The sequence below is a fragment of the Coffea arabica genome, chromosome 11e (genome assembly GCF_036785885.1).
Source record: "Coffea arabica cultivar ET-39 chromosome 11e, Coffea Arabica ET-39 HiFi, whole genome shotgun sequence".
Classification (NCBI taxonomy): Eukaryota; Viridiplantae; Streptophyta; class Magnoliopsida; order Gentianales; family Rubiaceae; genus Coffea; species Coffea arabica.
In genome coordinates, this window is record NC_092331.1 from 61,516,951 (window position 1) to 61,530,394 (window position 13,444).

Below are 13,444 nucleotides of genomic sequence, written 5' to 3' on the forward strand. Positions count from 1 at the left end.
TATTGCATGGTGGCTGACGTAAAACGTCACGCTTGGGAGCCCTCCGACTGACGCTTTTTGTGCTAAAAATTGACGAATTAACACCCCACCACAGCACCACAAGTTCTAGATTCTATATCTATTCTACCCCAAAAAAAAAAAAAGAAAGCTAGTTTTAGACCCAAAAAGATGATAATAATACTAATAATTTAAAAGTAACTACAACGCAGCTGGTCTGCTACTCTGGCGTTGCCACAATAATAATTCGTTGAATGACAGAACAATTTGTTGAAATTAACCATATAGCATGGCGTGATTGTATTTGTTGGTGAAAGGCATGATTTTGCTAGGCCTGTAAATTATTTTAAATAATATTTCGCTTGTACCGTAAATATAATTTTTAATTTATTTTTTTATATTTTTAATCACCTTTTTATTTTATATACATCATATCATAAAAAATATTATAATAATTATTTTAAATAATATTCTATCGAAATAGTACTAGTGTTTTCATTCTTTCGCTGAAATGAACACGATCTATTGAAAAAAAAAGAAATAAAAATCTTCAACTTTTTCTCATCGTAATTAATTGAGGATCGGGAAACCATTAGATATTCGATCGGGGCACGAGCCGCGCAGCTCACGAGAAGTTTCAAGCCTCACCTAGCAAACAATAAATAAAGTAGTAAAGGGCCATCACCATTGAAATTGAAAGGCACTACCGGTAAAAAAATCAAAGCGATGAATTGCTCATGAAAATTGTCTGGCTCTGAGAGTTTGCAAATAGATGACATGAGATGAGAAGATGACCCAGCCCACCATCGCACCATCGGTCGGATTTATCACAAGTCCAACTCCAAAAAAAAAAAAAAAAGTCTTATACTACAACTTCGCACCACCACGAAATATACGATGATGGCTGGCTGTTGAAGGAAGAGGCAAAAGAGGACAGCGACAACGTAACCCAACAAAAGAACGGCTCATAGCCCGTCTAGAATCAACTTCAGTGACTTGTCTAAATACAGAAGCCAATTTTATACATAAAAAAAATCAAGTTTGAAAAATTGTCAAAAAAAATAAATTCAAAATTTTAAGCAATAAAGTCAGACGAAAAGAAATACTACTAGTGTAATCTTCCTGAACCATGGAATGATCCAATCCAATGGCTTCTACCGTTTGATTATCGAATTATGCCCCGAATATTCCAATCACGCCATAGATTTTTTGCATTCCCCATAAATACCATGGCTAACTCACTCATTTAAAATACGCGAACTTTTTTACTTACCCATACATGGAAACTCTTTAATGATGCTGCTTATTAGAATTCCTAAACCCCACTTCCTTAAAAATAATTTTCTTGAACAAGGAAAGAAAAGAGAACTTGATACCCCAAGAAAAAAAAAATAATGATTACTTAGTTTCATATAATCATTTCTTTTTTTGGGATAAGTTCATTATTAATTGTCTTTGCTTTAATAAAAGGAAACTAAATCCTTCACTAGTACTAATTCATTACTAATTTACCTCTCCTTAAAGTGAAGTTTCTCTCTTTATATATATAAATAAATAATAATATATATAAAGCCTAAAAAGGCTAAAAAGTCGAGGCCGAACATTAAGTCCAAAACCACCTTGACCTAGGCACACAAATCAGCCGACTCATCCGGTTTTACAACAGTAAACATCATTCGTTTAAACTAATAGCACCATTTCCATTTTCCCGTTTCCCAAATCCTCAAATTTTCCCATTTCCGAAATCCTCAAAACAGTCAGTCTGGAACCTTCTTTCATTTTACACTTTTTGCCCTTTTTTATTCTTTTGAAGAATAATTTCCTTTTAGCACTACTAGTCTTGGATGCTTAACTTTTTCTCCAAGACTTATAGAGAGAGAAAGAGAGAGCCGCTCGCGTGAACGCCCACCGCTTGTGATTGGAAAACCGTCTTCTACCTCTTTAAAGTAGTCCCATTTTCCTATTCTCTCACCTCACTCTCAATCTCTCTCTCTCTTCTCTCGCTCTTGTTCTGCTGTCCATACTTTGCTCTAAAACCCTTTTGTTAAACCTCGAGCTAGACAAAATCCATGGGGAAGGTTAAGATCGGAATCAATGGTTTGTATTTTTTCTTCTCCGCTTTTTTTTTTTTTTTTGACGATGAGTTCTGCTCGTTTTGTGTCAAAGTTGAGATCTTTGATGTCTTTTTTTTTTTTTTTTTTTTGTAATTTTTTATGGGTCTTTGTCTAACAGGCTTTGGAAGAATTGGACGTTTGGTTGCTAGAGTTGTCTTGCAGAGGGATGATGTAGAACTTGTTGCTGTTAATGATCCATTTATCACCACTGATTACATGGTAAGTTCAACTACTACCTGTTATTGCAGTTAACACGAGTCAAGATTGAATTTTTACGCGATTCTTCTTTAGGAATTAGAAGATCTGTAAAAGTTCGTCGGTTTTACAGTAAAAAAAATGTTGTAGTTGTTGTTCAAGCTATGTTCTGGATCTGTAGTCAAGTGCCTTTCTGATTTGTGTGATGCACAAATTGTAGACATATATGTTCAAGTATGATACTGTCCATGGACAATGGAAACATCATGAGGTTAAGGTTAAGGATGATAAGACCCTTCTTTTCGGTGAAAAGCCAGTCAAAGTCTTTGGAATCAGGTATGGTATTTCCTGAACTTAATTTAATCCGTGTAATTTGGTCGGATGAATTGACTTTTTTCGCCAAAAAGGTTATGCATTAAGTGGTTTTCTGTTGTGTGTTCAGGAATCCCGAAGAGATCCCTTGGGGTGAAACTGGAGCAGAGTTTGTGGTGGAGTCTACTGGAGTATTTACAGACAAGGACAAGGCTGCTGCTCACTTGAAGGTTTGATTTCCTCTTTAGTTCCGTAGACTTGTTGATAGTGAACAGGATGTTGAAATCATGCCTCCATGTTTTTTAGACCTCAGAAAAAAAAGTACTTTTAACAATTTTATGTGCTGTTGTGCTCCTCAAAATTCTTCCATGTTTTTGACTCTGTCTTTTGTACTATATTATTCTGTCATTGTATTTCAAGATGTGTGTTGTCTGCAACCCCGTGATCAAGGGTTTTTGGCAAGTAGTGCTAACAGTTAAACATTTATAACATCTTATGTCTTAATTAATTGATGTCAATAGGGCGGTGCAAAGAAGGTTGTTATTTCTGCTCCTAGCAAGGATGCACCCATGTTTGTTGTTGGTGTCAATGAAAAAGAATACAAACCTGATTTAAATGTTGTGTCCAATGCCAGTTGCACTACAAACTGTCTTGCCCCCTTGGCTAAGGTCAGTCCATATGAATTTCTATTTGTTTTAGCACTTGTCCTTGTTAGTATGCTTTTACAATTTGCTCATGCGTTTTTCTTTTCCAAACTCTTGCAGGTCATCAACGATAGGTTTGGCATTGTTGAGGGCCTTATGACCACTGTGCACTCTATTACTGGTAAGTGGTAGATGGAAGTTTTAAGATCTTCATCATGTAGTGGCTATGCCATGTAAATTTCTAATTCTTTTTGCCTGTGATCTTTGATATCTAGCCACTCAGAAGACTGTTGATGGTCCTTCAAGCAAGGACTGGAGAGGGGGAAGAGCTGCTTCATTTAACATTATTCCCAGTAGCACTGGAGCTGCCAAGGTAATATATGAGTTGCTACTGTAGTTAATGTGCATGTTTTCTGAAAACTTGTAGCAAGTATTGGATAGCTGCTGGTTTTGTTATTATAGAACAGAAATCGATCTGGTTATGCTTCACTGGGCTTTGACTGTTAGTTTTGGTATTTCGGCATTCTGAAGTATCGATTTCTGTTTCTTTTGCTTCTCACAATTGTTTAGGCTGTTGGGAAAGTTCTTCCAGCCCTCAATGGTAAATTGACTGGAATGGCATTCCGAGTTCCAACAGTAGATGTTTCAGTTGTGGATCTGACTGTTAGATTGGATAAACCTGCTACCTATGAGCAGATCAAAACTGCCATTAAGTAAGTTAATTCAGTCGTTCTTATTGACCATTCAAGAATATTTATCCATTTGTCAACTTGTCTAGTGTTTGTCCAATATTAGGGCTTGGTGATTGTGCAAACTAAGACAAGCTGTTTGTCCTGTTATTGAATTTTGGTTCTCAGGGAGGAGGCTGGGGGCAAACTCAAGGGAGTTTTAGGCTATACTGAAGAGGATGTGGTATCTTCAGATTTCATCGGTGATAGCAGGTGAGACTGGATGGCGTTGAGATCAATGGAATGTACCTTTTTTGCTTCCTTTACCTGATGTAATTCACTGCCCACAGGTCAAGCATCTTCGATGCTAAGGCAGGGATTGCTTTGAATGAGAAGTATGTGAAACTTGTTGCATGGTACGATAACGAAGTGGGTTACAGGTAAGGGTCCTTTCTTGATGATGTTTATTCTTAGTCTTGTTGATTGTATGCATCTGCTAATAACAAAAAAGTAGTAGTTGCTGCTTGTTATATTAAGCTATGAATTATTTTTCTTGCAGTACTCGCGTGGTTGATTTGATTGTCCACATGGCTTCAGTTAAAGCTTGAGGCTTCTTCCAATGAGATTGTGAAAGTGCAGCACTTCATGGTTCTGAGTTGAAACCTAGGATTTCTCTCGCCTGCCGAGTTTCTTGCAGTTTTTCCTAATGTCTGTGGAATAAGAGTTTCTTAATCGGACGTAATAGATTGTTTTTTTTTTTTTTCTGTTCCCTTTTTTTCACCATGTGAATCATCATGGTTGTGTTTATCACTTTTGAAGTGCTGAGATGTGGAAACTATTTTGGGAATTAGAAGATTCGGAATAAGTATTGTCTTTTTCCTGGTTTTTGTCGTGGATATATTATGTTCGTGCGGGTTTCTTCGGTGGTCGAAATTGTGTATAATCATCAGTTAGCAAGATTCCATTAACCAACAAAGTACCAAAGATGCGCTTGAGATGGCTAGCGGCTTATGTTTGCCCCTATATAATATCGGACGCCCACCCCACCCCCGAACAAACAAATGGCACAATTGTACGTGGAAGGGGTTTAGATTTCCAAGAAACTCGTTCCGATATGCCGAGGGGCAAAGGGGCCCGACCAGCTTATCCGAGTGGTATTAGTTACTTGGTGTTATAGCCGGATATTTCCACACAAAATAATTGAGACTAGTGGTTCTAATAATAGACCAGAAGCCATGGCTACATGACAATCCCTTCTTCTCGTGAGTTGGGACCATTTGTCCGCTATTTTCGTCAGTTCTTCGCATCAATTGATGCCTTAATGGACGCCAAATTGTTGGTTATTCTCTTCATTGACTCCTAACACGGAGCTCTCAGTTCCTCGAAGTCACTTTCGACTTTGTGCGAGAAATGGCGAAAAGATATATCCTCAAAATTGGGGTGCGGAGTCTCGGCATAAAGACACAGTGAATTTATCGATTACTGTACCTGTCAAAGTGTGCGGTATAGATATACATACACCTGCAAAGTTCGATGCGAGTTTATTTAGTTCTCGTAACTGTAGAACGCCGATATTAAGGTTGCTGAATCCACTTTGAATTTGGGGAGTTTATGTTCTGATTATCGTCTGAGTATTTTATGCTCTGAAATGCCTTTCTTGTTATTTCAAATGCCGTAGACAGAGCTTGGCTTCTTCGTTTTGTGGAATCTGACTTGAATGTCTTGTAGAAGTTAAAACACAAGTAAGTAAGACTCATCTTAGCCTTTGCGATGTTGTCGAGCTTCAAAATCTGCAGCACTTATAGCTCTTCTGAAAATATGAATCTCTGCGGAATGATTTAGAGTGATTGTAATTGGCTCTCCAATGAGTGTTAATATAACTCCATATCCTGTTTTTTTTTTTTTTTTTTTTTTGGGTGAAAGAATAAATGATGTGCCAATATCTTAGGAGAAGAATGAGGAGTATTTTGTTTTGGAGGCTCTGTGCAACATATAATCTGGCAAAAACAGACATATGCATATTTGGGGGCGTTTTGTTCAGTCGAAATCAATTCAGAAGGGCTAGGAGTCCATAAAAAGCTTGGGCCCAAGGTTTATCCCACTGCTCCGATGCACAGATAACAGCAACCCAACCCATCTTCAGCCGAACTCGGAACTACAGGTGAGATATTTTTAACAGTAACTGGAGCCGCAAAACTATCACGCCTTCTCCTACATCATACCCTAATGCACGCTTTCACTCCCCAACCAAGCATGAGCATGACGGTAGGTTGTAAGGCAACGGGTTTGAGCCCCTCTCTCCCCCTCCCTCCCCATCGTCAAAACAAGACAAGATTCTTGGAAGAGGGAGGTGGCAGGTGGTGCAAGGCTCATAAATTTAGGCAAGTAGTTAGTGACAAGATTGTGTGATCCAGAGTATAGAATAAATTATTTAATGTACTGTACTAATTAGAGCCCTCGTGACTGTCACAAATGCCATTGCCAGGTGCAGCAGCAACGGGTCACCTTCCCATGTCCGTCCGTCTGTCTATGTAACTCCCTCCCTTCCATATAGGCCTGTCAACGCACCGGAATTCATTATTTCAGATCCGGACCGGCATACTATATCGAATCCGGATCTGACCCATTTATCTGATGGGTCTTTTACTCTATGTTTCGGATTCGGATCCGACGGATCCCAGATCCGGATCCGGGTCTACCCGAAAAAAAACTAACAAAATTTATAATTCCTAACAAAAATGAGAAAAAAACATATATTTATAAACTAATTTCTAACTAATACAAAAAAATCAAATAAGAAATCAAATCAAATTAACCTTACTCAAATACATCACCCTAATCAAATTATATTGATTAGGATCCGGGTCCAATTATATTAATAAATATATATTTTTTAAATTATTAATCCATTTATATCCGGATTCGGATCCAATACGGGTCGGAATACTATATTCCGTATCCGACCCGTTTTTGTTTGACAAAACGGATCCGGATCCGGGTCCGGGTAACGGAATTAAATCCCTACTCATACCCGGATAAATTTGACGGATCCGATCCGGGACTCGGACCGTTGACAACCCTACTTCCATATCTAATGATACATAAGAGAATGACCGTACGTACCCTTCTTTTTCCTAGTTTCAAATCTTCTGTCCCCAAATTAGTCTCTATCTCTTCTTTGTACAACCGTAACGTGTCTCTAACTTTTTGATAACCCAAACTCAAGTAAACTGATAATAATCAGTTGATAAGTTTACTCAAAACTAAAACTTGCAGTCTTCTTCTTCATGCAAACTAGAGTTGAAGAAATTCTGATAGAGAACCACCGCTTGATTTATAAAAAAAAAATAGTTTTGAGTTATTGGAAACGCTTGATTTATCCAAAGGCAAAAAAGTTTTAAGTTATCTATTTTAATTGATTTTAAGTAAATTTGTTAACTGATTATTATCGGTTTGCTTGAGTTTGGGTTATCAAAAAGTTAAAGACACGTGGCAGCTGTACAAAGAAGGGATAAAGAGAATAGAGACTAATTTGAGAACAAAAAATTCGAAACCCTTTTTCCTACCACGACACAACAACACTACTAGTTAGCCTACTAAGACAGTAGGTACAAAACGAAGAGGGCCTATATATTATTATAATTTTTTGGTAATAAAAGAGACTATATATCGAAAAAACTTAAGTTACAAGTACAAAACGAGAAAAGTAAATTCCTTTAATATCTGCATCTAAGCATGAGGGACACTGTCATAGCACACAAAATTCATATATTATTGAGCATCCAATTTCGCCAATCTGTTAGTACACTGATTTGCTTTTCGATAGGTATGTTTAAGTGTGACTTTCGACAGAGTAGAAATCAGGAACCTGCAATCAGAGATAATTGAAGCATGCTCATAAGTTGAGGCATCTACTGATTTAAGCAAGTTTAGAGCAGTTTTAGCATCCCCTTTATTACACTCTGTACCTGGACGGTGCACATGATAATGTTCATCAGCATTGCCTGGTGGAGTTAGGTGGGAACTGGTAAGGATCCAATATTGGGTTCGTTTGTTGGCACAGAAAATCATACAGCCGCGAATGTAGCATTGGAATTTGACAAAGCCAAGAAACGAGAAGATGGTCGCAGTATATCTGATCTGATAAGGAAGCCTTTCAATGATGGAATAGAAAAGAATAGCGAGTTGTGGGACCTTTGATTAGCATGAACAATACAATGAAACGAAATTGATTAATAGGCCTGGAGAAATTTAGAAAAATTTTATTTTATGAAAATATATCAATTTTCCTCGATTACTAATGCCAAAAAACATCATGTCTTTGGACAGGTAACCCAACTCTATATATTTCCTAAATTAACTTTAACACCAATTCTAATCTAGGTACCAAATAATAAATCAACTTCTTAAAAAAAAATTTAGAATTCTAGATAGCTTGATTTAATAATTTTTTGCCAACAAAAAGTGTCTCTTTTTCCCCTTCATATGTTGGTATAACTAACGGGGTGAAGCTGCTCCTTGTGCTGCCAATTAACGTGCCAGATTTTAATAATAACGCATGACAGCTGCCAACATTGCAATGGAATTAAAATGTTAGATAATGCAGCACATGAGCCCAGAGTTGACAGATCACAAGATTAATAGTAATTGGATGTGTGAATTCTCTGTGTTGAGGAAGTAGATCAGAAGAAAATCAATCACCATTTACTAATACTGCTTCAGTGAGTATCAATTTTACACTCTCAAATATTCATCTCTTAACTGATAATTGCAGTCGGTATATGTCGAAAATACCCTCATAGGCACTTTAAAATATCATACTATATCAAAGCATAATCTATACTTTAACTGCAACAAGCAATGTACATTGTCGCACAGTCGCACTAGCATTTGAAAAAATTACTATGCTACATTTTTAGAATGCGATACAAAATAATAATTAAAAAATATATATATATATAAAAGATACCTACGGAAAGCTGAAAAATTTTCTCTAAAACATTATTGTAATCCAAATAAGTTCTAAAGCTATTTCTAAATAGAGAATGAGCTCGAAAATATAATCGGTGTCACTATCAACAAAGATTGACTTGCTAGGCAACTATTGTGATAAGCCTAGGGGGTCTCAAAAAGCTTCAAATCCTTGCAAATTCTCATCAGTTGTCTGATACGGGTCAGCCTTCATCTTCCTGTTCACGTCACGAGTAAGAACCAGAAGGCTGAAAGCTCTACATGCTATTCAGTGAGCTGCGCATTTAAAGATGGAATCTTGAAAACATCATGATGGGCAGGGGGACCTATCTAATTTTCACTTAATTTTCTTTGTTCACAGAAATAATAGAACCCCGTAAAAAATCTATCCCCAAACGTGTGGTCTTTTCCCTTTTGTTCTCATCTATAGACTGTTGCATAAAGTTGGAATCTTTTTCGCTCCAAAGTCCTAACCTTTTCCCTCGTTTTCCCTCTTTCTGAGTGGGCATCACCTTCCCCGACCTTTCTCCTGTTCTTGGCTTGTAGTACTGGTAGTACATACTAATTAGATTTCTTGTGAAATTCTGTGTGATTCCTCGTTTTTTAAGTAATTTTGTCCGATTGTCCCGTACCTTTTTATCTTTCCACATAAATTTGCTTGGTTGAACTCTTCCATAAAAGTTCTTCTTGAATCTTGCGAGTTATTCTATCTAGACTCGTAAAATTTTGTGCATTTCATTGGTTACATCACTTTCTCACAGATACTCTCTGTCATCCATTAGTCCTTGGTGAACCTTATCTTAGCAAAATCTTAGCTTTTTTTTCTTTTATTTTCGCCTCCGAATTCAAGACTGTGTTTAACCATCATATGCTGTGAATTTTCTTTCTTTTTTGATGCAATGCCTCCTACATGCTTCCCCTTGAGGTGGGAGAGCACTGGAGATCAGTGGTGGTTTGCATCCCCAATTGACTGGGCAGCTGCCAATGGTCACTATGATCTGGTCAGAGAGCTCCTTCATCTTGACACCAATCTACTAATCAAACTTACGTCTCTTCGTAGAATTCGCCGCCTCGAAACTGTGTGGGATGATGAGGAAAACTTTGACGATGTTGCCAAATGTAGGTCCCAAGTTGCTAGACAACTCCTGCTCGAGTGTGAAACCAAGAAAGGCCAAAATTCCCTGATCAGAGCTGGCTATGGTGGTTGGCTTCTTTATACTGCCGCCTCAGCTGGAGATGTTGGATTTGTCAAAGAATTGTTGGGTAGAGATCCCTTTTTGGTGTTTGGAGAAGGAGAATATGGTGTTGCTGATATACTCTATGCTGCTGCCAGGAGTAAGAACTCGGAGGTTTTTAGGCTACTGTTGGATTATTCTCTCTCGCGAAGGGATTCTGTAAATGGTGGACAGGAAGTGGAGGTGCAGCCACAAGAAGTTTCATCTGTTTTCAAGTGGGAAATGATGAATAGGGCCGTTCATGCTGCTGCAAGAGGAGGCAATGTGGAGATGTTGAGAGAACTTCTTGTGGACTGTTCAGATGTTTTGGCTTATAGAGATGCTCAAGGTTCTACTGTCCTGCATACAGCCTCTGGCAGAGGCCAGGTTGAGGTCAGTTCGTTTATTATGTCCTCCGTCTATATCCTTGTTTCTCAAACTGTTATTAGCTTCATGCTTCTTATTTCATATCTGTTGCTTGATGCCTGAGTCTCCTAAATAGCTTATGATTACCATTACTTGTATCTTATATTGTGAATTCCAATTTGGTCAAAGAGTTCTATGCTATAATCGTCTGGATTTCACAATGGTGCTCGTCTGAAGCTTCCAACAAGCTAAATCAATGCAGAAACTTGTTACCATACATGACGCTCCTATTTTGTCAATGTAGTGATGGTGGAGAGGGCATAAAATGACTTTAAAGGAAACCACATGTTCCAATTCTAAGAAATTGACTGCACGTTCCAAACGTAAAGCTGGCTTTACCCCTGCTTTTGACTTTTCCCTTGAATGCAGAAATATTTGCTGGCTTCAAGTTTATCTAGGAACTATATTTATAGAATTAAGGTTTGTGAACAAACTGATGGCTTAATGTAACCATTTGTGGTGATGTTGATAAAAGCTAATGTTTCACCTAATAGTCGCTTTTTACCATTTCTAAGGATGATACATGTGCAGTGGAAGGTGGATTAAGTATGGCATAAGTGCCCAATTATTATAACAGAGCGGTACATAGTAAAAATTTGATTGAGATTGGTGATTTCTTGGCCTACACATCAATTTGGTTAAGCTTTCTGGTGGAGCCAGCTGTCTACTAATAGATGTCCTGTGGCTTTGAGCATTATGCTTCTTTTTTATGGCATGATCTCAGATTTAATAAGTAACTCAATTCCTTTGCGAGAGAGTTGAATAGGGCTGTGGTGCTCCCTATATGCCACCTGCTGAAAACATAAATTTAGTTAGAATTCCTATCAAAGGAATTTTGTGAAGTCCTTGAAAAATGAGGCTTGGGTTCCCTGGCAATCACAGTAATGATGTCAAGGCAAAATCCGGCCAGAAGCAAATAGACTTCAGTAAGCATTTTATATTTCTGCTGAGACCCACAAATATCCTTCTTTTTCTTTTCTCTGCCTTCTCATGATTGCAGAGTGCAACTATAGCTTACGACATCATAGGTTCTGATGAAGAGAAAAACATAAAGCCCTGTTTACATTTACTCTCCTTGATAAAATCATAGAAAGTCGCTGCTTATGAGACATGTATGTAGGATAGAAGGTACCAATGGACTGCCAAGTGATGTGCCAATTTGAGCTGTACTATGATGAATCTTATTTCAGCTTCTTGCACCTTTTACGTTGTCGCTTGAAAAGCAAGCATTATCAGTGTTCAAGACCTATATATATCTTGTAGAATCTAGGCTTTACTTCAAAGCTGTCATTTCAGCTTAAGCCTGTCTGTTAATCTGCAAGTTAAATGATCTCAAAATGCCAGTTGTTGAGATTACTTGTTCTTTTGGCTTAATGCAGTTGGTTAAAAGTTTACTAGTATCCTATGATATGATCAAGTCCACTGATAATCAAGGGAACACTGCGCTAAATGTGGCTGCCTACAGGGGTCACTTAGCTGTTGTGGAGGTTCTTGTATCTTCATCTCCCTCAACCAGCTCAATGAAGAATAATTATGGAGATACTTTTCTTCACATGGCAGTGGCAGGCTTCAGAAGCCCGGGATTTCGAAGACTAGATCGACAGATAGAGCTTATGACGCAGTTGGTACGTGGCAAACTTGCTGCTAACATAGAAGATATTATCAATGTCAGGAACAATGATGGTAGAACTGCTCTTCACATGGCAGTGATCGAGAACATTCAATCGAATTTGGTGGAACTCCTTATGTCAGTACCTGGAATAAATTTAAACATCCGGGATGCTGATGGCAATACCCCATTGGATCTCCTCAAACAGCGACCCCAGTCAGCATCTTCTGAGATATTAATCAAAAGGCTGATTTCTGCTGGAGGAATTTCAAATTGTCAAGACCGTAGGACAAGAAATGCACTCGTTTCTCATTTGAAAATGCAGGGTATTGGAGGCAGTCCAGGAACATCGTTTAGAATTCCTGATGCAGAGATATTTCTGTACACTGGAAATGAAAATGCATCTGATGCAGGAACTGATATTGCAAGCACAGAGTATGACATGCGCTCAGGTGAACTAAGTTATTGTGGTTCCGCTGCTGGGTCCAACTCATATAAGACGAAGTCTGGTTCTGTAAATAGTGCTGCAAGGCACCTGAAGCTACTTCTCTACTTCCCTAGGAGGAAAGCGAGAAAAACGGAAGAGAATGCCAACTTGGAAGAGAATGCTTCTGTCGAATCATACAGAATTTCAAGTCCAGAAGTAAAACCAATCCCACTTAGGCAGAGATTTTCAAAAACGACGTCTTCTTTGTCAACAAACAAGAGAATAGTCGCCATGCCGAATAGTCTTCCAAGTCCATCCACGAAGAAGAAGTTTGCCGCAGGGCTAATGCATGGTGTCATACAGGTAAAGAGGCATTTATCTTTTGCTGCGCCTTCAAGTCCCTTCTCTGAATCTTCCTGGTCATCTCCAATATCTACTGATGGAGAAAGGGAATTAAACCATGGAAATGGTCGTTCATCACTCTCCGGCTTCAACCATTCACCCAAGATGGATAAAATGAAAATGAAGCGCCTCCAGTCATCGTTTAACGTGAAGATGATGAACCAGTATTTGTGTTTCGGAGCTCAAGGTCTAGCTGCGGATGATTCAACGAGCTCTACACAGCAAGGTGAGACTCGCAAGAATCCAGTTCATTGATGAGTTTGTCTTTGTACAAGTGCTTTGGTAGAGGACCCTTTACTCAGTAGTCGGGAAGTTACATTTAACCCTGTAAATGCTTCATTTCATGCTCATATCTGCTGTTACTGATTTTTGTAGCTTGCCTATATTCAAGCATGTTTGATCCTCCATTTTCTCCCATCTAAACCCCCATTAAACACACCAACATAATTTTTTTTTTCTCCTCCG

At 38.3% G+C, this 13,444-nt stretch overlaps 2 protein-coding genes across 2 annotated transcripts; both read left to right on the forward strand.

The window, feature by feature from the left end:
* Window positions 1-1,824: 1,824 nt before the first annotated feature.
* On the forward strand, window positions 1,825-4,817 carry LOC113719640 (glyceraldehyde-3-phosphate dehydrogenase 2, cytosolic). Its single transcript, XM_027244892.2, has 11 exons — window positions 1,825-2,094; window positions 2,230-2,330; window positions 2,527-2,642; window positions 2,749-2,848; window positions 3,140-3,286; window positions 3,383-3,443; window positions 3,538-3,635; window positions 3,833-3,975; window positions 4,120-4,203; window positions 4,281-4,370; window positions 4,490-4,817. Exons 1-11 carry the CDS (start codon window positions 2,067-2,069, stop codon window positions 4,536-4,538), a joined length of 1,017 nt encoding a protein of 338 aa, XP_027100693.1. The 5' UTR covers window positions 1,825-2,066; the 3' UTR covers window positions 4,539-4,817.
* Window positions 4,818-8,968: 4,151 nt separating this feature from the next.
* LOC113719530 (uncharacterized) lies at window positions 8,969-13,386 on the forward strand. Its single transcript, XM_027244749.2, has 2 exons — window positions 8,969-10,508; window positions 11,921-13,386. Exons 1-2 carry the CDS (start codon window positions 9,801-9,803, stop codon window positions 13,232-13,234), a joined length of 2,022 nt encoding a protein of 673 aa, XP_027100550.1. The 5' UTR covers window positions 8,969-9,800; the 3' UTR covers window positions 13,235-13,386.
* The last annotated feature ends 58 nt before the right edge of the window (window positions 13,387-13,444 follow it).

Excerpts from the sequence above, each read along its gene's own strand:
- LOC113719640 (XM_027244892.2), top strand. The coding sequence starts at position 2,067 with ATGGGGAAGGTTAAGATCGGAATCAATG. Across the intron at positions 2,095-2,229 it reads GGTTAAGATCGGAATCAATG|GCTTTGGAAGAATTGGACGT; the intron begins GTTTGTATTTTT and ends TTTGTCTAACAG. Across the intron at positions 4,371-4,489 it reads GATAACGAAGTGGGTTACAG|TACTCGCGTGGTTGATTTGA; the intron begins GTAAGGGTCCTT and ends TTTTTCTTGCAG.
- LOC113719530 (XM_027244749.2), top strand. The coding sequence starts at position 9,801 with ATGCCTCCTACATGCTTCCCCTTGAGGTGGGAGAGCACTGGAGATCAG. Across the intron at positions 10,509-11,920 it reads CTGGCAGAGGCCAGGTTGAG|TTGGTTAAAAGTTTACTAGT; the intron begins GTCAGTTCGTTT and ends GGCTTAATGCAG.